Genomic DNA, 20,514 nt, shown 5'->3' on the forward strand with positions numbered 1-20,514 from the left:
TCAACTCTATAACTCCTCCTTTTACCAAGTGCCTTCTCGCCGAATTTTTAAACATGGAAAAAGTTATAATAGAAATCACATTAAACTTGGACTTGCTGTTCGTATCAGTTAGGTAGTTAATTGATAAACAAACATAAAAATATGTATAGTTTATTATTTACCTTGTGTATTCATGGGAATAAAGTCTTACTGAACCATTCATACGAATTCGTCGTATGAATACCGTGCGAGGTAAGCAATAGCTCTATCCCGTCGCATTAACCCCGCCGTTAACCGCTACGATTCCTATTGGCCTCCAGCCACCAGCAACCTTGGATCAACTTATTTATTGTAGAATTATGAGAGAAAAGGGGCTCTGTATATAAAATTAAACATTTTGGGTCATTTGCTTCATCTGTTTCATCTATCTTGATATTGGGTAGTCACAATACAAGCGCCATGTCGTCTTTTATCTCACTCGATCTCTCATACGAGGGCGACTCAGTTACGGAAAATAAAATTGTTGCTACACTTCAGGACCTCGTCGACGACGCAGAATCCCCCAGGTCTGCGGCGAAGATAATCAATCGGGTGATTATTGATGACTGCCGTGATGCTTCTATTTCTTACAATTCGGCATCAGATCCGACAGCAGGGCAGATAGAGTCCGGTACCGTCCGTGCCCCTAACCCCGGCGGATGGATGGAATATCTCTGGGACTGCCTGGGAAGAGCAGCAATGAGAGTACCTGCTGACCATAGAGGCCAAGACAGACTTGTAAGCCTGCTCCAGGAACTCCGGCAACTGCCTAAGATCCTTGTCCCCGGGCTTGTTGCTGGAGAGATGAGGGAAACCATACTCTGGAATATCACGAAAGAAACTCGGTATGAGGGCCTTACCCAGTGGCTTTGGGATCTTGATCAAGGTAATTCCTCGAAACTCTTCCGTCTGGATCCTGTAACTCACCTGTCTATTTAACCTAGGTAACTTTAATGGTGCACGCCAGGTAGAGAGTGACCCAAATGCTGCTGCTGCCTATATCAACTTCTCTGCTTTTCTGGCACGCCTATTGGCGGCCGGCGTAGCAGACACGAACACCCTGAGCGCACTACGACGACCGTCGCCATTCGCAACAAGTCACCAAGATCGTATCTTACATGACTTGCCTCGCCACGAACCTTACGCAGCAGCTGCGGCCCAGTGGATTATCTATGCTGGGGATGTACTCTTCGAGCTATGCGAAAAGCGCATACTCGTCGAGGTCGGGAGTTTGAGATATAGTCCAGCTTTGTGGCGCGTATGGAGCGTGAAATTTAAAGCTTTTGCCGAGAGCAACGATCCTAGCACTGAGACTCGAGAGTTTGCTAGGCAGGCTGTGGATAAGATGGGCCAGTGTAAGAGGGACGGTATTAATCCTGCGAAGAGCGTGGTTGAGAAGTTTGGTTATATACGCCCTGACGAGGACTAGCATTATGAACTCAGTCAGTAGTATTTGGCTAAACTAAATCCATTCTAACAACAAGCTCATCATCATTTGTCGTCTAGGTAGTTTTGTGCTCATCATTTTTCGTTCTATGTAATGCGCCCCGCGTTGGGGTGAAGTCTAGTATATTCCTCATCTTTACGTCAACCCGTTATGAGTCCCTTTCTATATCCAAACATCGAAGGAACCCATATAATGCCATCAAAATCCGTGTGGAATAATTTGACTGACGCTTTATTGCACTATCGAATCATCCTTACCTCCACGTCTAAGTTGGGGACCTATTACCCCTATTACCCCTATTAAACTCCACTTTTCGCACGTCCCCATGAAAATATCAGGCGATCGGAAGTGTCAAATCCGCTATGCAAATCCCTTTAGTGGTCTCGAACAAAGGGGTATCCAATTGGAACGATGCGGTAGCGGCCCCTAGTCGCTCTTCTGATTGAGACTCTTGAATTGTCGCTTCAGTATATCGACGAGTTTACCCAGAGCACCGAAGACGTAACCAAGTCCGAAGCTCCAGTTGCGAATTCGCACCGTGTAGATGAAGAAGTACACGAGAGCCCAATTGGAAATGCAAAAAGGTAGGAAGATACCGAAGTCTAAAGTTTTATGTTAGCATATTATCTCTGTACGTATATGTGCACATTTTCTAAGGGTTTGCAGAAGATATGGATATCAATTTACCTCGCCATGCTTCACTAGCATTAACATTTAGTGTGGCAAGATATTCATTGCCAACACTGTACGGGCAATACTGGCACCCAGTTGTGGCTTCAGGATTGAGTAGGTAGCCTCCGGCACTCCGTGTAAACTCGCCAGCGTAGGACTGGCAAGTCTTGCTCGGAGGCGCGTCAAACTGAGCAGTCTCTGACGGGTCGCAACGGACGGGGACCCCATCAAGCGACACGGCCAGCATACCGCCGATCCAATATGTAGAGGGGTTGACCCAGTACATCCAATACCTCCAAAACACAGGGAGTGTTGAATAGGATCGTACCACACCATTGAATAAACTGAACATGACGAAGAAGAATGGCAATACCTACACCTGGTAGTTAGTATCGGCAAGTCTATCAAGATGCCAAATTCTGGAACTTACGTTATCAATGACTCTCAGGCTAGGTGCGAACGCGCAGATCCACTGACCCCAGCTGGTCATGAACAGGAACATAAGCACCGTCATTATGAACGAATATCCAGCAGCTAAGCTATCGTTGGCGAGACCGGTAGGCCAACACCATAGAGCCCAATATATAACGCCGGAAACTATGGCGGCGGGGATTTCAGCAACGATATTAGCAGTGCTGAAGGCTACCCAGCCATAAATACGAGCAGGGTACTCGCGGGCTTGCCATAAGCTTAGGTTTTGGTCGAACCTGGGCACGACGGCATTAACGATGGTGGCTGGAATTATGATAATTAAGAAAATCGTGAACATGCGGTTCTGCATGTCCTGGACGCTGTTTCCGAGTTTCCAGAATGTGAATCCGTTGAAGACTCCGATTAGCACCGCGACGAATAGTCTTCCGTAGAGATAGGAAGATCTGCGCCAATATTGCCTGAACATGCGCTTTGTCAACTCGACTGTCTGTATCCAAGCTGATGCGGCGAACTCCCTTTGCCGTTCATTTGATACTTCACCGCCATGTGGCACCGCGCTACGGACTCTCTTGAGACCATCTATCTCCTCGATGACATTTTGCGCCTGCTCACTGTTCCTCCACTCCTCGTTCCAATCAACCTTGGTACCATCAGGTCGCCTATGAGGTCGCGCAGCAGTTTCGAGAATGAACTCGGCGACGTTCTTCTCAGGGGGGCATGTAGCCCCGCGCTGAGCAAAGTAGTCTATGACATCCTTGCCATTCTCTCCGATAGGGCCAAAGTAAAAGGTGTTCCCTCCCGGGTTAAGAGCAAGTACCATGTCGAATTGTTGGATCAAGACTGAGCTCGGTTGGTGGATAGTGCAGACAATTGCTTGACCCGCGGCGCAGAGCTTCTTAAGGAAAGTGACGATCGAGTAGGCTGACTGGGAATCAAGACCAGATGTTGGCTCATCTAAGAACAGAAGTAAGGACGGCTTGGCGGCAAGCTCCACACCAATGGTGAGTCGCTTGCGTAATTCAACGCCGAGCGAGCTGATGATGGCGTCTTGAAGGTCGTTGAGTTCGAGCAAGTCAATAATCTTGTCTACATATGCGAGCTTCTCGGCTCGGGGAACAGACGCTTCTTGTCGCAACAGAGCAGAGAACTCGATGGCTTCTCGGATAGTTTGAGTTTCGTCATGAAGATCCCCTTGGAGGCAGAATCCCGTATTCCTTTGGAACTCGGCTCCCAGCGGCTTGCCATCAACGAACATCTCACCTGTTACCACACCGGTTCGCTGTCGCTGCGCTAGAGTGTTCAGCAAGGTCGACTTGCCAGCGCCGGATGCACCCATAAGTGCGACCATGATACCAGGCTTCGCGTAGCCATTGACTTTATTTAGAAGTTTACGTTCGCCCCCGAGGTAGGGTACCGTGTACTCCACGTCTCGCCAGGTGAATATTGATTCACTCTTTGTCAGTCGCCCCAAGGCCTCTCTCTGTTCCTCGCTAGTAGCTTGGGCGTCCCCAACCTTGGTGGCGGAAGACCCGCTGCTGTCGGCACCTTCGTTCTCAATGTCGGATGGAGCAGCAGCTTTCTTGGCTTGCTTCTTCGCTCTTCGACTTTTCTTGAAGACTAAAGCGCCGCCGCCATCAGATGAGAAATCGAACATCTCCGTCGCGAAAACTGTGATGAGGAGATAGAGAATCCCGAAAGCAATCACAACACCAAAGTTTCGCCATAGGTTCGAACGGCTATAGCCAAGGGCAGTTTGTAAGTAGTCACTTCCTGCAACTACTCGGGAGTTTGGTTTAGAGCCAGTAAGAGCGCATCCTTGATACTCCGGCAGAATGTTAAGACCTCGAGGGACGAGCTGTTCAGGGGCACAATCCATCACTTGATCCGAAAGCTCGTTTGTTAAGACTGCCTCGAAGCTGTAAGATAAAGGATTGATCCAATATAGCCATCCGAACCAGATGTACTTGTCTAACAGTTGTGTCTTGGGTATGGCATACCCTGTGAAGATAACAAGCAAGTTGAGAGCAAGAGTAGAGAAGCGCAAAGCGGTATCGATTTCCGGCGACAAACTGGCAAACATCCGGTAGAGGGCCGTGATCATTATCGTCGTGGTATACACAAATAACAAGTATATCCAGAACTTGCTTACATCGACATCCAAGTTCGTCATGAAGTACATGGCTATCCCAAATACAGAAACCTGAGCGAAGATGAGAGGAAAGTCTAGAATAAGACGAGCAAGTGGCACGGCGGAAGGACGGTAGAAGGCGTAATCCCGGTGACGAGCGACGATCGCACGGCCACCGACGGCCTTCCCGAGCTCTGCTAACTGAAGCCAGCCAAGGAAGACCACGGAGAAGAACAAGGCGCCGCCGCGGGTGAAAGCCCCCGCAGTTGAGAACGGTTCCTTGTAGTAGATGGAGCCGACTATGAGACCGCTAGAAATTGTAATGAAGAACTTCGTCCCGAGAGTCAACTTATCCCCGATTAAGAGCCAGAATTCTCGTTTGGTACACGCCCATACCTGGTGAGTGAACGATACTGTGTAGGGGGACTTCTTGCTGACATGCTTCGACTTGGCCTCCTGCACGGCACCTTCGAATTTCCTCGCGTCTGCGAAATCTGTGCGTTGGAGGTGCTCCTCGTAGTCTCGCACATCTCCCAACAGCTTTTGGTAGTTCGGCGAATTGCGGAAGGCCGTCTCTAGCTCTTCGGCCGTTTTAGGTGCTCGGTCCTCGAACCCAGGTCGGAAACGCCTCTCGTTAGGATCAGTAACAGCGGTCAAGAAATCCGCCGTAGTCTGCCTTTCGGGACATTCAAATCCTAGGTCAATGAAGTACTGCTTCGCATCCTTGGCGGGCCCTGAGAATATTTGCCGGCCTTGGTCAATGACTAGGACTTTATCCATAAGCTCATATATGCCTTCACCGGCTTGGTATAGTGTCACGAGTGTTGTCCGATTGCTAATATCGGTCATAATTCTTAGCGACTTGGCGTAGTCGAGAGCTGTTGAGGCGTCTAAGCCGCGAGTTGAGTTATCCCATGCCATCACGGTGGACTTTGATGCTAGCGTCTCAGCGATGGATACTCGCTTACGCTCGCCGCCGGACACTCCTCGAGTGTAGTCATCACCAACGAGTGTATACTAATTTTGTCAGTAACTGACTTAGCGAGACATAGGTATTCAGAGATATCTCGGGGACTATGGCAATTACTTACCTTGGTATGACTGATACCGAATATTTTTAACAGGGCGTTAGCGATGATTGGTATTTCCTCTTTAGCTCCCTTCTTCGTCTTATTCATGAGCGCAAATGTGAAAGTTTGCCAGACGTTAAGCGAAGCGAAGTGAACGTCGTCTTCGGGGTTGTAGTTCACTTCTCCTCGATACATCTGTTTTTGCTTCTTGGATGGGATGCCGCCGTATGATACTTCTCCTTCGACAGCCGCGAATGAATCGACGTTGTTGCTGACGGCTTTAAGAAATGTGCTACATCCGGAACCGGGGCGGCCCAGAACAAGCATCATCTCGCCGTCGCGCACGCATCCTGTAAAGTCGTTGATTAATGTACGCGTCGACTGATTTTTTCCGAGTCGCAAAAAGGGGAAAAAACGCGAAACAATGTGGTATAAGTCGGGGCCGAAAGTTCCAATTATGGCGTCCGGGAGCGTGCGAACGAAGGAAGAAGCGCTCTCCACGCCCTTCACCGTAAGATTCTTATATACGACACCGACTCGTTTTTCAGAGCCGTGTTCCGTACGCTTTTCAAAGTGGCCATCACGCATGAATTTTCCTAGCTCGAATTCTTCCTCTTCTTCTGTTACAACCTTTTCGTCGTCCCCGAGTTCAACTCGAGCCTGTGCCGAAAACGTATCGGCTGCTTCACTACGACGACTTCGAACTTGAGTCAAATCGAAGTGTCTGCTTGATTGTGAGTCCCTCGTTCTTGTTCCCTGTAGCCGTGAGAGGTTGTGTCTTAATACTTCCAGTTCCTCCATGGCTTCGTGTTCATCAAAGTGACCAACGTCTCTTTCACCCCAGGTGCCCTCCCCGTTACCGACCGAGTCAGAATCATTGTGTTCGTTATGACCTTCCAAAACCTGCGGAGTTCCAGTTGATCTTCTCCTATCGAGATGAGCATCTTCACGATGCCATAGATTTACTGGCACTCCAAGCTCCCTGCGATGAGAGGCATCGCTACCCAAGCCACTAGACCACATGGCCCTGGTCTGTTAGCCACGTGGTTAAGGTTTGTCGGACAGGCGTTAACCACGGGCGCGAGTATCTTGGGACGACTTGAACAATGAAACACGATATCCGTTTCTTGGCTGAATCTGAGAAAATTTTCAGGGGTGGTATGAAGACCGTGTAAAGTTGAGAATAGTTACAAGCTTTCGAAAATTAAAATAATTCACCAAGAATCCCACTGTTTTCACTGGAGATAATATATGTTATGTGGTGATCATTGGTAAATTTAGTGCTAGTTTGAAGGACAACTGCAATAGGGAAATGGTTGATTGTTAAGCAAGAGACTATGTTAAAACCAAGCTGATAGAGGTGTAAGTATGAAATAGGTTGAGGCCGGCCCACCACACTTAATCGCCAATCGGTCATGGCGTTAAACATAACATGTGCGTTATGCCGACCGGATTCCCTAGTTTATACCAATCTCAAGTTCCACGACGGATATGTCAACTCTCCGGACCTGTTATAATTAAGAACATACTACTGCTGCATACATCGCGGCTTGTACCGCCATTGATAACTAGGACGACCGTGCGAGTTTTCAGTGGCCGAAACCATCCCCGGACATTCCACGACATATCGGTGAGATAACGACCCAGTCAGCTCAACAAATAAGAACGGGAATAGATAGGCCATATTAGTCGCCTCGTTGAGGTAGGTATACGCAATGGTTATTACTACTGTGAATCCCAAGGATTATGGTATCGCTGACGGCGATATATCTTCTCCACTAGTAAGGATGGACGGATCAACTCCTTGATAAAGAATAAAAATAAGTACGTAGATCCCACATATCTTTCGGTGTTAAGCATGGAGTTTAGGTGCGGTACTAAGATCTCAGATTTATTTTGCCTAGAAATACTACTGTATCTGTACCAACAGGCCGGGACCTTAACCAAACCATTGTTGTGATAGCTGAATAGTCACATAAGCTTACCCTTGCGGCCAATTTCGACCCGAGCCTAACATCTTAGAACTCCGGACCCTGTATGTATGCATGTAGGTAAATCTCATGTGGGTCATATACGCCTACTTTTAAGATCTGAGAACCGGAACCAATAGGAGTCTCTCCAGAAGACCTCATGTAGATCTTCAAGTTATTTTTTGTTTAATGACGCTTGAGGTATATCATATTCAACATAGACACTCTTTCCATATAGGTTTCTTCGAGAAAGTACAGTTTGAAAGATAATCACCGCTTACTTCGGAGCAAACGAAATCTCAAAACTAGATGATAAAATGTTTATCATGTACTTGATACTTTTCACCTAGACGATTATTATGAGGCCTATTAACGTTGTTAATAAATTACATGGCGATGCTATATTATAAGTTAATACGTTCCGAACCTAAAGTTTCACCCTTTATACATGTAATATTTAGTGATTTAAAGGCCTAAGCAGGTATTGACAGGCTTAAGAAGTTCCTAATAATACGTACGATTTACTTCCGAACCAATAGATGTTTTTCTTTTTCTTTTTTTACTTAAAAATTGCGAACTTATTCTCACCTGTAGAGTTAAATCTCACTGAGCATTATCAAGCTTTGGCTCTTCTAATTACAAATTTACGCTTACGAAGCACTAATGCTGTGTTTCCCCCATAGTTAATAGGAGCCAATCAGTTAATAAAGATACAGCTAGCTGGGGCTAGGAGACATCTGCCGAGAAATGGCAAATTGATCCCAGCCAGCTTCGCGATTCGGCTTTCAATATGAGTAAGGTAGTATTTAAGTAAAACTCCTATCTCAAGATGTACATAAATTCCAAGTCTGTGGTCCTAATACCAGATGCCACATCAACCCCTCTGGACTTAAGTTAACACAGATCTTATAAACACGTATCCGGTAATTCTTCAGTGTTTATCCACATCATAGTCGTAATAGATAATTAAACCGCTAATCGCATACTCCCATTTACTCGAGTCGCTCAATACGTTTATAGGCAATTTCAAGCTACCCCTAAACCTTTGGAATTATATGGGCACAATACCTACCTATGATTCGAAGATTCACAGCAACTGAGCCCCTTGCGTAGACGCGTAACCCAATGCAAGTTAATCTCACTTGTTGGTCAGTCCAAGCATTTAAAATAATGGAAATAGACGTGAAATCTGATTTGAGTTAATAAGCAACCCGTATTCGTCGTTATAAGATGAAGTTCAGCTTCTAAGGCAGCATGATCATTACTACTAAAAACGGCACTGATCTTGCGCGACTTATCTTAAAATAACTTTTTGTTTCTTACCTACCTCTATATAAGCTTATTCCGCCACATCCGAATCTCCGATTACCTAATAATCACCTTCAGGAAGACGTCCTAGATCCAATACCCCTTTACCCCTGAGTCTATGTCGTTGAAATATAGGACGCTAATCTTTACGTGGGGGGATCAGAGGGCCACCCAGAATAGAGTACCTAGGAGTAAGATTATATATGTACCGTAGGTTAGGTCTTTAAGCACCTCATGATATCACTAATACATCCTTGTCCCCCCCGCATCAATATCTTTCATCCTTGCTATGGGTTATTCACCAATCAAGTTTGTGCAACTCGCCATATTTGGCAGTTCACCAAAATGGCGTAACACGTAACTAACCCCACCGTGTCTCCCTTAAGTTGTAATGACGGAAGTTGAGTCCAGGTAGTGGCTAGCTTTGGTAATGAACGTTATTCCTATAGCAACTAATGTGAGAACGGTCGCATTCTTAGGTCCTTATCGTCCTCCGGATTCCCTGGAATAGGGATATCCAGGAAGTTCGGCTCGATATACCAAGCAGGGTTGCCACCCCATTCGTTGTCTCCTTCACCTTTCGAGTGCGTAATACTCCACCCATTCCCCAACCACCTCAGCTTGTTCGATCCATTGCCATCAATACTTTCCCAGTCATAATCCTCCCACCTGGGTGCTCGTAGAGCCTCAAGCGCATGCAGTGCGCTCCCCGGCCATAAACCCACAATACGCTCGCCTAGGCCTCCCTCGCTCTTATACCAACTATGACACGCGTCCGTATAAACAGTACGCTTGAAATATTCATCGCAGTACTCATCCCAATCACGCACACGCTCAGGCTTAATCGTCATACTGGCGTAGTCTTCTTTCTGTAGTTTTCGGATACTTTTTATAATGTAGTCGCCTTGAGTTTCGAGCATCACAGTTAGAGATCCGGCTCCAATGGCTGCATTCGGGCCGAGCATCATAAAGAAATTGGGAAACGAATCTACTGTAAGTGAGAGATATGCCGTGGGGTATGGTGTGAAGCGTGACTCCAGCGATTGGCCAGTGCGTCCATAAACTGGGAATGGTGGTGCCGTCGAGGTATTGAATCCCGTAGCGCAGACAAGAACATCAAGGGGAACCAAGCGGCCTGACTTCAGAGTCACTCCACTTTCCGTTATCGCTTCTATAGGGTCAGTGACGAAGTCCACGTTGTCCTCGACAAGCGCCTCGAGATAACCCGGACCTGGCGTATTACGCCGGCAACCAATTCCAAAAGCTGGGATCAAGAATTCTGCGATTTCGGGCTTCTTTGATAGTCTCTGTTTCATCGCCTCACTGAATAACCCGATTGCTCCCCTCTGCATCTCCGATTCCCTCAACGAAACAGGGTGAGATATATTTCCGTTTACTTCGATAACCCTGCGAAAGTTCAGGAATTTCTCGGGATCGTTGGCAAATTCTTGACGTTGTTCCGGTGTAACTTCATAGAAACAGTTGAGCTCGAATCTAGAATCAAGGATAAGAATCGTAGCAACTTACATTCGAATTTAGTCGGGCTCAATCCGAGCTTTTCCATCACGGCTGAGGTTGTCAATATAAAGAACCCACTTTTATTTTGGAAAGGGGGGACGTACCATCGCCAAATGGATTTGTGATCCACGTCTTGCTTCTGACAAAACATGAAAGATGCGCCCCTTCAATCTTCTGTAAATTTGGAACGATCTGTATAGCGCTAGATCCATTCCCTATAACTCCAATTCTCTTGTTCTTGAAGTCGTAACTATTACTCGTTAGTCGATTAAACCATCACCATACCGGGATTGTGCACACCTTTCCTTCCATAGTGCTGAATGCATGGTTTCCCCTTTAAAGGATTTTAAACCAGGGATATTAGGCCAAGCAGGGTCGCTGAGACTTCCTCTAGCAGAAACGAGGACGTCGGCTTCGTCTTCAAAGGTCTCTTTGGTATCAGTCCGCTTAATTGTTAGGGTCCTGTTGTTATGTAAGTATATGGATGTCCATCTGAGGAGAATCTTTAAGACCATTTCTTCCTGTTATCATCCCACCGACAGGATTCTACGCTATGTGATAGCTTGACATATCTGAGGACTCCATATTTCTCGGCTGTCCCTCGGAGATACGAACATATCTCCTTTTGAGGTGCGTAGAAAGCAGACCAGTCAGGATTCGGATTGAACGAGTATTGGTAAGAATGTGCTGGAATGTCGCATGCACACCCTATAGTACGTGAGCGAACCAGACGAGCAATGGCCGGGACGAATAAGACCAATTCATACCTGGATACTTGTTCACCCACCACGTACCACCTACTGATTCGTTTCTTTCGTATATTCGGAAGTCGATATTGCGTAAACGCTGTGGTATACGAATACCTAAGTAGATTCCGGAGTAGCCAGCCCCTATTACCCTAACTTTCATGGGCCTGTGGCCATCTATAGGCGCCTCTTTGATTGTAAATGGTGTTGAGTAGTTGACGGAACCCATAATGGAAGAATAACTCTCGTACATAATCTACATAGAACAAACTTTCTTGAGAACAAACAGGCCACTCCGGATATATATCTCTTCTTAGAATGAGCAGATCTTAATTGGTTGATCATCTCGCTAATCGTAAATACTAGTCACTTCATTGTTTCCCCGCATTCCAGGCTCGAGATCCTATTCAATATCCCGGCCCCTATTCAATATCCCGGCACTTATAATTCATTTGGAGAAGTAAAAGGGGAATATCGCCTCTCATACTCCAATAGACGTGGGTGTCTAATCGGGTATAGTACGTACGTGACATCAGAGAAGAACGACAGGTCGGTTAATGCTTTCGGAACCCGAATATGCTATATGATTTTCCGGTGCCAGTTGAGGAGTAGGTCTCAACTGTCTTCACTCCAATGTCATCTTTACCAATATGGGACCACGTCGGCATTTATGCGGTTCAGTTGGAGAATTAAAGGCCCGCCCCTCGCAACATCGGCAATAACGTTAAGAGATGAAGATAAATACCTACCCAATTAACTCCACGAAGCCTAGCAAAGCAAGAGTACCTAAGGTAGTCAATTATCTCGTTAGGAGGTTGCTTACGATTTTTTAAGCGAACGGTTTCCATGTTTACCTATATTATGCGTAAATCCAAGAGATACTTGTCCATAACTAAATGATAATTAAAGGTAGTTAAGTAGTTATTATTGATTAATCAACTACTTAAGCAATGGTTAAATCGATACTTAAGGAAAGTGAGTTCTTATATCTAAACCGTTCATATTAAAATACTACCTGGTGCATAATTGTAGCTTCTAATGGCGCCCAGGCCGAGACTCGATTAATACTCTGATTAGTAATTTAGATATCTAAGCAGTTCACATGTTAAGAAATCCGAGGTACTTGGGGCTAATCAGTGAAGCGAGGAGTAAGATAGAGAACAGCCCGTCGAAAGTTCAGTGGGAATAATATCTTGTAAGGGATCATTGATGCCTCCCTCTCTTAAGCACCCGGAAATCTCTCGGGTATTTTTTATTTTTAACAGCCAGGGTACCTTAGGGGACTGCCGTTTGAGATAGTATCATATCATTTACGTAGCCAATAGTTACGACTGAGGAGCATCTCGAAATTAAGCATATTTGTACTCCTTACCGACGTTTGTTTACATATAGCTACCTATATCTCACATGTATTTCATCATTCCAATAGATTGAATACCTACCTATTCATATATAGTGGATTGCCAACGTACAGCATATGCTTTAAAGGTATATAGCTACTTACCTATATAAGTTCTCACTAAAAAACCGAATCGGGGCAAAGCATTGTGTTAATTCAACTGAGTGGAGTAAAGAGTACTTGGAGAGGAGGAAAGAAATAAAGCTTATTGAAAAAGTTGAAAGACTATTTTAAGGTAAAATGTAACTAAGATAAATTCTTGAACTTATTTGTAACAACTAGTCGATTAAGCTTCTCGATAGTTATGTGTTAAATCTTATGCTTTGATTATAATTACCCGGTTACCCAGTTACTTAACATGATGATGCATTAGCTTTATATTCTTGACTCATAAGTTAAAGCCTACGTACGTTGGTACGTATTGAGGTCAAATGAGTCTGTGTTAGTTAAAGTTAATAGCTTCATCGGAGTAAGGTTATTCACTCGTGTTTCGAAGAATACGCTCGCCCCTTAATGAATTGTACCTAAGTTAGTATGAGAAATGTATCTTGTAGAAATAGAAATAGACAAAATGCCGTAGCATGAGGATGAGAATTAACTACAACTGATCGATCCTAAGATGCCTGATACTATTATAACTAACATGTTTAACGCATCGAATCATGCACCTATGGATCGAGCCAGTGGTCAGTAAGCAGTAAGTAAACCCCACCAAATGACCGCACATGGCTAGACGAAAGAAATGAGCCAATGGAATTGTACAGTATTGGACCGTGTTCTACAAACTCAATTTAATGGCTTAGGTACACATGCGTGTAGGCGCCGAGGATCGTCAGCGCATGGCTGCTAATATTGATGATCTAGTCACTTTGGCGTACACGTGTGTGTCCAGTTGGGCGTGCTGTAACAAATTGTGCTTTTGTATTTGTACATATCATCGATATAGATGACATCAGCGCCGCACATATTGCTTAGACCAAAAATCGAGATCTAGCTTTAGGTAAATGTTAGGTACCTAGCCTAAGGTACTTAATTAGCGAATCTTGGATCGCGTCGCAAAGGAAAAAAAAGGAGACACGTATTTTGAGTTGGGGTGGTTCAACGCACTAAATCGTCTTACTCTCAGCTGTGCCCTTTTTTCAGGATCAAAGCGGACGGCCCCTCAGGCAGTCTGGGCAACCCTGGGCAAGCGTATTGATGTACATATAATAATGGCGATATCTAGATGACGTGCATTATCATAAGGTGTCTGGATGTCTAGTGTACCTAATGTATAAGACGAATTGGCTTATCAGACCATACCTAGGTAAGCAATGATACGGCAGATACGGTACCTCTTATATACCTTAAGTGCGTAGATATTTATCAATCTATAAATAGTATTTTCAATTAAGAAAGATAGCAAGCGGCTATGACATTTTGATAAACGAGATTGAAAAGATGAGAAGTGATATCATTTTAAATAAGATTTGGGGGACGAACATGTTTTAAAGATAACGGACGGCACTGGAATAAGAACCTGGGAAATTCAATGCAGATGTTGGGGAACTACATAATGTAGGTACATAGTGTATTGTACAAGCGACACTCAGCTTGCAGATAAGGTAAAGTGTACCTACATCGGAATCCTCTCCACTTTACCTGTCCGGTGCTGGTGTCCACTATCATGGACTACCAGGTTAGGACATTATGTACGAATTGGATTTTAGCGTATGTACAATACACATAAGGTTGTCAGTCTGACACTTGGTATCTTAATGAGGTATTACTAGCAAAGTTAAATATCTTGAACTGTCAGGCCATAGTTTGTTCGAGAATGCCCACCTGACCTAATGTAAATCAAAATTAAGCATCGATCTCGCTAGGTACCCCAAATTTGGGTCCACCCGTCATAACCTAATGTACCTGCTGTAGGTACATATTCAACGGGGATCCTCCGGTTCTTCGTACCGTCTGCAGCTAAGTCTTCTTCCCTCTACACACACACATCACACATGCAGTGCAATAAATGTAAAAGGCTGTTCGATACAACAATCATTTCAATGATCGATACATCCTAAACACCTTTGTTCTCGTCCAACACATTCTTGTCTTCTATTGTTCAATCCTGTCACAAATACATTCTTATCTTTACCTGCTAATTATCAACTTCATTAATCATCTTACAATAATTACTGGATATCGATTCTCCCCCCACGTCCTGATATATCCATCATTCGCTATCCGTCTTTCTCCATCAATGGCCGATGGTTAACGGATCTCTACCTACTCATATCTCGAACAAAACCTTGCTATAACTTCCTAATATCCGTCGATTCAAATTTGAGTAAACTATCTACTTATATACCTACGCAGTACGTGGTGTACAGAAGTTCTCTCATTCGGCCACGAGGCGACGCGCATCGCACCCTGGTCGCAGCCAAGTTTCCCGCGCTGCACTGTACCTCGCCCACGGCCTAAGCTAATGCAGACTGAGGTCAACGTTACAATTCACAATTCACAGCTTCCGGAGTGTGGTACTTCGAGAGTAGTACTGTACCGCCGCCGTCGCCGCCGAGTTTCTAATCGACTCGATTCCTCTGTGTCTAACCTTCGCTGCCTATCTTAGCTGCGCCCTATTGTTCGCATCATCGCTTTAGGACCTGGGACTAATACGACTGGATGCACAGCACCGGCCTCGTCTCATCTCAGTACTAGCCGCGTACATCAAACGCCACTTTCGACTAAATTCTAACGTATAACGTATACCTTTCTTATTACCTTTTTTATTCATCGACTACGAAGCGTGGCTGCCGGACACCGCGCCATATCGAGAACGTGAATCTTCAACTTCCTCCTCTAAATAGTTAGTGGAGTTTGTTCCCTCCGACTGCCGTTACCAACCCAAGTATTTGGCTACCTCATTTGCTACGTGCTACAGTACTTCACTGTGCTTTTGTCCCAGTACCTAAGTGGCTCCCTGTAAGAAAAAAAAAAGACACAACTGTCAACCCTTGACACAAACGCTTTCCTAATCCTTGCTAGTTAATTCCCTCCTACATATCACTCGAGACTCGAGTCATTCACACAAGATCCGTTCATTGTTTCACACCCGTTCCCAAAGTTGTCAAGCCAGCCGCTGTCAACTCGTACTGGCTCAGCCAGAATTTAAATATGTCCAGCGGACAAACTCAACCCCAGTCTCATTTTCTGCAGGATGGCATTCTCGCAGACCACGAACGCCGATCTGTGTCGCAAACACACCTTCTTAACGGATTACCTACCTCGGGAGAACATACCTTCCTAACAGCTGCTGACGCATTAAATCGAAGTCATGTACAGGAAAATAACATAGCACAACCCTATAATGGCGAATCTACACATTCCTCTAATTACCTATGCGAAGAGCCGATGAGTTCGATACCACCTATCCCCCACGATCAAATCCAGTTCCAATCGCATACAATAGCTCCTTCTCCGCCTCTATCACAACGCCAGCTAGGCGAACCAATTTCATCTTCTGAAGATCCGGCATACTTCCCGTCACCACTGGGTAGGGGCAGTAATCTGTATGTCGCGACTGATGTACCGCCTGCGTCCCCAGTACGATCCGACAGCCTTAATAGTAACCGCAGTACTTTCTCGTCGTACCGCTCAACACTGAACCTGCAACGCCAGACTTCCTCTCCGAGTCTAAGACCAGTTTCGAGAACTCCTAGCGTCAAGCAACACTACCCGAAAAGCATTAGCTCTGCGGCAAGTTCAACCTATACGAGTCCTATGATATCTGCTATGGGCGATGTTACGCCTCTACCATCGCCATTGCTAGGTAATGAGTCCCCCGGTCCCTGGAGACGATTCGGATCCCGCCGCCCGTCGCAAGCACGGGAGGTTTTACCTCCAGTCATGCCTGATTCAGTTCTTATAACCGCAGCCGGTGAATCTGTTGCTTCCGCATTGGCTCATCAAACTAAACGGAGGGTATATGCAGGACTCAATGTCGGCCACGCAGCTGAAATCAGCAGTGGCAAGGTTGAACATGGCCGGAACAGAAGTATTAGCGAATACATACCAGATCCAAAGGGCATACCCAAACGGCAGAATACCGTATCTGGAAAAGTTGATGGGAATGCCGTGGATGGTACTTCGGACCCTCATTTACGCCGAGAACCGCATCTGTCAGCTGCGCGGGGCATTATACCAGTAACAAAACCGCCGTCGCCTCCGCCCAGCGAGTCGTCACTGAGTGGTGATAACGCCAGCTCTAAGAAATCACGTTACGAGTATTTTGAGGCTCGTGGTCGATATGATGGAAGACTTAGGAGATGGCGTGCTATTAAGGAGCTAGGTCAAGGAACGTTTAGCCGAGTGATGTTAGCTACAAGTCAGGTGGCTACCGACGACGAAGCCAATGACACGACTCAAAATGGGACGAATGGGCTACTATCCCCGATAAATGGTACCCAACCAGATCGTAAGACTTTGGTGGCCATCAAAGTTTGTGAACATGGGCCTCGGGGTGGGGCCTCAGAAGAGCGGATCGAGATGAGCCTCAAACGAGAGCTCGATATAATGCGATCGATAAGCCATCCATCGTTAGTTCATTTGAAGGCCTGGAGCATAGAACCGACAAGGGCATTGTTAGTATTAAGTTATTGTCCCGGAGGCGACCTATTCGACGTCGCAACGACCTACCGAGATGCCTTAACGCCCCCACTTTTGAGAAGGATATTCGCCGAGATAGTGGGTGCAGTGGGATACCTCCACGAACGCCGGATTGTTCACCGGGATATCAAGCTTGAGAGTAAGTAAAATTGTGAATTTTATTTATTGCATAATGAATTCTCATTTGCTAACAAGGTTGATAGACGTCTTAGTGAATATTCCACCAGCTGAGCTTACAAAACCAGACCAAGATTGGGCTGTATATCCATATTCCGTAACTACGCTTACAGATTTGGGTCTGTCACGACGTGTGGCCGATGATGAGAAACTCGAGACTCGGTGTGGATCGGATGACTACGCTGCACCCGAAGTCATATTAGGACAGCCGTATGATGGGCGTGCTGTTGACGCCTGGTCACTTGGTGTTTTACTCTACGCTCTTCTTGAATCGCGACTTCCTTTTGATCCCCCCCCTGGTGCTAGCGATGCGCAGAGGATGCGAAGTAGGACGAGTCACAGGATCGCGCGCGTCGAATGGAGATGGATTAAGTATCAGGGCGACGACGGCGATCATGACGCGAGCGAGGCCAAATTTGAGAGTGAAGGCCTAAAAGGCGCCATGGAAATTACTGAAGGTCTCCTTAAGCGAGCTAGAAGTCGCTGGCCAATGGAGAAAGTGACCCAGCACGAATGGGTTCGCGACGGAATCCAGGTCGAAGGTGGTCTAAAGTTTAGGGAAGAAGAGGAAGGAGAAGAGGTTTCATGACGATAGCTGCTGGGCGTGCTTTCGCTTAGAAAGGTGCATCAAAAGGTGCAAGCGGTTTTCACAATTTCTTGGGCTCAATTTTGGGAGGTCCGGCTCACGGCTGGCAATGCCGTGACAAAAAAGGACCTTGGCGAGCTTTTCAACTGATTTTTCAACTGATTATTGGGGATGGTTCCAGACTATGCTTTTAGGTGTTTCAATGGCTTACATACGAGCAAAAGTTAGACGATTCTGCGCGAGACGAGTTCGAAACATGGTCGCTAGCAACGGTGTTTCTGAGAGCGGTTTTGGCACACTGTATTACAATACATGGAGAGAGAAATGATTCTTCAATTCGAGTTACCTACCTACCTACCTAGGTACCTAAACAATAACATCGACATTTACAATCTTGGCAATGAAGTCCTATCGCTCAGCTTGTTTAAAGGGGATATTACGTTACACCCCCCGGCTAAATCTTGCACATGACCTACAAAAAAGGGGCTGGTTGTCGGGTGCTTGGGGTATAGCCCAGAGAACTGATAATTACGGCACGGCTTAACCATAGATAGGCGCCCAGGCATGCTTTAAGGCAATGTCGCCCAGTCCCATGACTTTCATTTCTGTATCGAGGTCGGTATGGTATATTCGGCATATGGTGTTGGGCTATATCGTGTCCCTAGCGGGATAGCTTGTTGGGGAACATTGAAATTAGGGATGGAATCTCTTATTCACGTGATAGACATGGTCTAATTAACGAATGAATGAGATATGTATAAGGAAGTTAGAATTATAAATATATATTAAATATACTGTGATGGCCAAAATATCATTATGAAATTGTCTTGTGATGTAATGGTGTGTTCGACGGTCTACGTGCGTATTGGGATATACGTTCGTGAGATAAACTTTGATATGGACTCTACGTACGAAGACTTCTCCCTTCTAATTCTCGTTACTGAATTCGTAGCAGCGTTAAGCTTGAGAATGGGTTTTAAAAAGTATTGGGATAACCAGGTGGAGTATAAACGCAGCTAATGGGAGTCATACCATCGCAATACCCTACATAGTTTAATAATTCAAGACGAAATGCATTTTTCTATCCGTAGGTCAACGCCTATCCCGGGTATCCCCTGAACGCCAAATGCGACTGTTGTTTTTTAACTGCCCGTCCCAATGCCGTTGCGAAATTAACCTAGAACCCTCGTTTCAATTCACTCGTCCAAGAATAATTGCTCATCATCTTCTCAAGGTCCCCCGATACCGTTCTGATTCCTACCAAACAGCTCGTTCAAACTGACCTGACGACCGGGCCCTTGTGCTACGGACGCATCCTCCACGTCATCAGCTGCCGATCCACTCGTGGGGGGACTAGCCGAAGCTCCTTCCACCTCGTCTCGGGTAGAGCGGGCCTTGGACCACATCTCGTGGATGAGAGCAGAGTTAGTACGTCGGTCCTGGTCGTCCTCGGCGTAGATCCACATCCCGATGACCTTGGGCCGCACGGACTCGCCGTTCTCCATCGGTATCAGGGGGCCTTCCTGGTCAAGCTTGAAGCTGAGCAGGTCAGTAGCCAGCTCGAAGTCGCTGACGGTGTTCAGGTCCAAAATCAGATTCTGCAGGCCTTTGCGGTTCAATATGAACAGGCACCCGTCGGCGGCAGCGGCCTCTCCGTCCTCGTCCTGCGCGCAGATGAACAGCGGGCCTTCCATGGTGGACTTGTCCCACTTGGTCGGGGGCGTGAAGACGTAGACTACGGCTTGGGCGGCGATGGACAGGATGCTGGTGATGCTGGGCCGGTAGCGCCGGAGGACGCTCAGGTTGAGCTCGGTGTTGGTGCGCGCGGCGAGGGCGGCGGCGGGAGGAGGCGGGTGGGAGGCCATGTAGTGCGCGGTATCTGATTCGTAGTCCGAAGTAACGGTTGTTGTGGCGCCGCCGAATTGTAATTCTGCTGCTTGGGCACGGAGTTGCTGGGATCTGTTTCGCGTGTGACCATGCTGTAGTTGAGGATACTGTTGCTGGGAATGCGAGTGTGGGTTTGGGTGCGAATGCGGCGAGCGCGAGAAGGATGGGATGGTTTGGGGGTGGTGGTGTTGCTGTTGCTGCTGTTGATATTGGCCTCGATTTTGGTACTTGCGGGGTGTTGTTGTTTGAGACATTTTGCGCTATACTAGTCGGAGTCTAGAGGTTCTTTGTGACCGTTTGTGTTAGTTATGTTAGGTACGAGGCGTGAGGTTAATTGTGTAAGAGGTATGAATTACTTTGTTGTTGGGTTCTAAAATTGGTGTTGATGGGCGTAGAATATGTAGGTAGGTACCTGTTACAACATGTAGGCACATGTTTAGCTCAAGGACCCCGCCCCCGCCTAATGGAGCTTCCATCTATGCTGGTACGGATCCGTAATAAAATAATAGGCG

At 46.2% G+C, this 20,514-nt stretch overlaps 5 protein-coding genes across 5 annotated transcripts; 2 read left to right on the top strand and 3 right to left on the bottom strand.

Moving 5' to 3' along the window:
- Positions 1 to 396: 396 nt before the first annotated feature.
- F5Y00DRAFT_270056 (uncharacterized protein) lies at positions 397 to 1,447 on the top strand (the record flags this gene model as incomplete). Its single annotated transcript, XM_048012548.1, has 2 exons — positions 397 to 904; positions 963 to 1,447. The coding sequence occupies exons 1-2, from the start codon at positions 439 to 441 to the stop codon at positions 1,445 to 1,447; spliced, it is 951 nt and encodes a 316-aa protein (XP_047864476.1). The 5' UTR covers positions 397 to 438.
- A 444-nt stretch (positions 1,448 to 1,891) lies between these two features.
- Positions 1,892 to 6,909, bottom strand: F5Y00DRAFT_270058 (ABC-2 type transporter-domain-containing protein; the record flags this gene model as incomplete). Its single annotated transcript, XM_048012549.1, has 4 exons — positions 5,789 to 6,909; positions 2,568 to 5,714; positions 2,153 to 2,510; positions 1,892 to 2,067 (listed from the first exon to the last, which is right to left on the bottom strand). Exons 1-4 carry the CDS (start codon positions 6,788 to 6,790, stop codon positions 1,892 to 1,894), a joined length of 4,683 nt encoding a protein of 1,560 aa, XP_047864477.1. The 5' UTR covers positions 6,791 to 6,909.
- Positions 6,910 to 9,309: 2,400 nt separating this feature from the next.
- Positions 9,310 to 11,634, bottom strand: F5Y00DRAFT_270062 (FAD/NAD(P)-binding domain-containing protein). The gene is made up of 6 exons (XM_048012550.1): positions 11,331 to 11,634; positions 11,076 to 11,271; positions 10,864 to 11,025; positions 10,668 to 10,813; positions 10,573 to 10,614; positions 9,310 to 10,513 (listed from the first exon to the last, which is right to left on the bottom strand). The coding sequence occupies exons 1-6, from the start codon at positions 11,560 to 11,562 to the stop codon at positions 9,498 to 9,500; spliced, it is 1,794 nt and encodes a 597-aa protein (XP_047864478.1). The 5' UTR covers positions 11,563 to 11,634; the 3' UTR covers positions 9,310 to 9,497.
- Positions 11,635 to 16,098: 4,464 nt separating this feature from the next.
- Positions 16,099 to 18,118, top strand: F5Y00DRAFT_253295 (kinase-like protein; the record flags this gene model as incomplete). The annotated part of the gene is made up of 2 exons (XM_048010034.1): positions 16,099 to 17,491; positions 17,556 to 18,118. The coding sequence occupies 2 exons, from the start codon at positions 16,099 to 16,101 to the stop codon at positions 18,116 to 18,118; spliced, it is 1,956 nt and encodes a 651-aa protein (XP_047864479.1).
- A 799-nt stretch (positions 18,119 to 18,917) lies between these two features.
- On the bottom strand, positions 18,918 to 20,398 carry F5Y00DRAFT_237749 (PH domain-like protein). Its single transcript, XM_048007869.1, has one exon. It carries the CDS (start codon positions 20,254 to 20,256, stop codon positions 19,345 to 19,347), a length of 912 nt encoding a protein of 303 aa, XP_047864480.1. The 5' UTR covers positions 20,257 to 20,398; the 3' UTR covers positions 18,918 to 19,344.
- Positions 20,399 to 20,514: the final 116 nt, after the last annotated feature.

This window comes from Daldinia vernicosa, assembly GCF_022497035.1.
Source record: "Daldinia vernicosa strain CBS 139.73 unplaced genomic scaffold F5Y00scaffold_25, whole genome shotgun sequence".
In the NCBI taxonomy this organism is placed as follows: domain Eukaryota; kingdom Fungi; phylum Ascomycota; class Sordariomycetes; order Xylariales; family Hypoxylaceae; genus Daldinia; species Daldinia vernicosa.